This window comes from Arachis ipaensis, chromosome B9, assembly GCF_059453495.1.
Source record: "Arachis ipaensis isolate K30076 ecotype BB chromosome B9, ASM5945349v1, whole genome shotgun sequence".
Lineage (NCBI taxonomy): Eukaryota > Viridiplantae > Streptophyta > Magnoliopsida > Fabales > Fabaceae > Arachis > Arachis ipaensis.
In genome coordinates, this window is record NC_142444.1 from 77,581,147 (window position 1) to 77,583,777 (window position 2,631).

Here is a 2,631-nt window from a genome sequence, read left to right on the forward strand (position 1 = left end):
TACTCCCTGATTGAAAACTTGGTTCCTAGAGACTTTTAATTATGTATTTTAATTCTCCTTTATTCCATTCGATGCAGTGATCTGTGTGTTAAGTGTTTTAGGCTTTATAGGGCATGAATGACTTGGAGATTGGAAAGGAAGCTTGCAAAAATGGAAGGTACACAAGTAATTGAGGAGATGACCAGCGAGAAGTGACGCGGACGCATGGCTCACGTGACCGCGCGAAATAGAGGAAATTGCAGTGACGTACTCGCGTGCCTGACGCGAACGCATGGATTGGAAACTACACAAGTGACGCGAATGCGTAGACGACGCGCACGCGTGGCAAGGCAAAAGCTGGATGACGCGAACGCGTGGAGGACGCGCTCGCGTGACATGTGCGATCTGCAGAATCTGCAGAATTTGCTGGGGGCGATTTTGGGCCCTGTTTTGACCCAGTTTTTGGCCCATAAAAGCAGATTAGAGCCAGGGAACATGCAAAGACAAACAACAACATTCATTCCGCATAATTTTAATTTTTAGATCTGATTTTACTCTTCCTCTAGGTTTTCTCTCTACACATTCATAGTTCTTAGGATTTTGATTTTGTTGCTTTTTGGATTGGGATATTGAGAAGAGTTATTACCGCCGTCAAGACTTCGTCATTCTAGTTTGTTTCCTTACTTGTCACTTACTCTTCCATATCCCTAATTTATTCAGAGTTACTATTGAATTATTTTTAGAATTTATTAATACAAGAACTATTTTTATTTTTAATTGATCCTTTTGATTACTATTTATCATGCCTTTCTTTATTTCCCTTTTTTATTTCATGGATTTTGCAATCGTAATGAGCGAGTAGTTCCATAACTTGATTGGGAGTTGGTTGAATGGAGGACCTTGAGTTAGATGCTCAAGAGTAAAATTATAGTTGGGTTTAGCGTTGGGTCGCCCTCTAATCACTGACACTAGTCCTTCCCAAGGGAGAGGATTAGAACTTGTGAATAGAAACTGACTTCCAACTTGCTTAACTTTCCTTTATCTGGTAAAGGATAACTGAGCAGGCAACCTTCAATTATCAATTGATCTTGGGAGAACTCCATCAAGGATAGGGTTTCCAACTAATCTACTCCCGGTCAAGGTTTTTATTTAAATTACATAAATTCTCTGATTTAATTTCCTGTCTATCAAACTCAAACCCTTTTGGAAAACATCTGATTAATAAAATAGCACATCTTTCTGCAACTCGTTGGGAGATGACCTGGGATTCATACTCCTAGTATTTTAATTTTAATTTAGTGACAACCCTTCTAAATTGATAAGCAGATTTTTGGTTGGTTAAGAACTATACTTGCAACGTATCTCTTATAATAATTTTTTAACTCGCCAATTTCCGCCACATCAAGCAACCTAAAGTGTGTCCAAATAGTGGTGATGAACAAAGAATCCAATGATCTTATTCAGAAGGCATTACCAATAAAGAAAGGGGATCCGGGAAGCTTTCACATCCCCTGTGCTATAGGAGACACCATGATTGATAGAGGATTCTGTGATCTGGGAGCCAGCATAAATGTGATGCCTCTGTCTTTCATGAAGAGATTGAAAATCAATGAGCTTAAGTCCACAGATGTAATGATCCAATTGGCTGACAAGAGTCAGAAGCAAGCTGAAAGAGTAGTCGAGAATGTACTGGTCGAAGTGGGAAATTACTTTCTCCCCACTGACTTTGTCGTTATCGAAATGGAAGAGAGCCATCTTCACCCGATCATCTTAGGGAGACCATTCTTGGCTACTAGTAAAGCACTCATTGATGTAGAACAAGGAGAGTTGTTACTGAGAATACATGATGAGTAGCTCACTTTCTATGTCTTCAAGCCCACGTATGAGTCTGAGCAAGAGAGCAAGGAATTAAAGGAAGAGTACAATGAGAGCTCTTTGAAAGAGAACAGCAATGAACCACCAGCCAAGCCTCTGGAGCTTTCCTTGGTGGATAAATAAGAAGCTCGAGAGATGAAGCAACCAAGGATACTAGAGGAGAAGCTGAAACAGTAAAAACTAAGGGAATCAATCAACAAAGATCACTCCAACACAAGAACTTCTGAAGCACTACTTAAAGAAGAGAGGAAAGTGGGGAAGAAAGTACCAAGGAAATGGAGGAATAAGAAAATTCCCACTGAGGATTTCTCATTAGGTGACAAGGTGATGTTAGCCCACCATCCACTCATACCCCCTCATCTTCCTGTGATACCATCTCAAATGCCTCAAGTCTATACAATCAACTGGATCCTTTCATTGGAGCATGTAAAAATTTTTAAAGAATCAAATGGTGACAGATTCACAATAAGGGGAGAAGATTTAAGGCATTACAATCCGTCCTAACAGTAAACTAACCGTCAAGCTAATGACACTAAAGAAGCGCTCCATGGGAGGCAGCCCATGATTTAGTTTCCTTACTTTTAAAGTTTCAGTGTGAATAATAATTGTTGCTCTAACATAAATTCAAGTTTTCATAGACAAATTTGATAACTATCCATGACATTCTGAAGCATATGATCCAATTCTAAGTTTGGTGTGCCTACAGGCACGCTAAGATGCTTTTCAAAAATGATGATCATATTGCCATTTTGACATATGTCTAAGAGCTTTCTTGGA

General features: G+C 39.5%; 1 protein-coding gene across 1 annotated transcript; it reads left to right on the forward strand.

Annotated features, from left to right (window-relative positions):
* The first annotated feature begins 1,413 nt into the window (after positions 1-1,413).
* LOC107615561 (uncharacterized) lies at positions 1,414-1,833 on the forward strand. The gene has a single exon (XM_016317614.1). The coding sequence runs from the start codon at positions 1,414-1,416 to the stop codon at positions 1,831-1,833; it is 420 nt and encodes a 139-aa protein (XP_016173100.1).
* Positions 1,834-2,631: the final 798 nt, after the last annotated feature.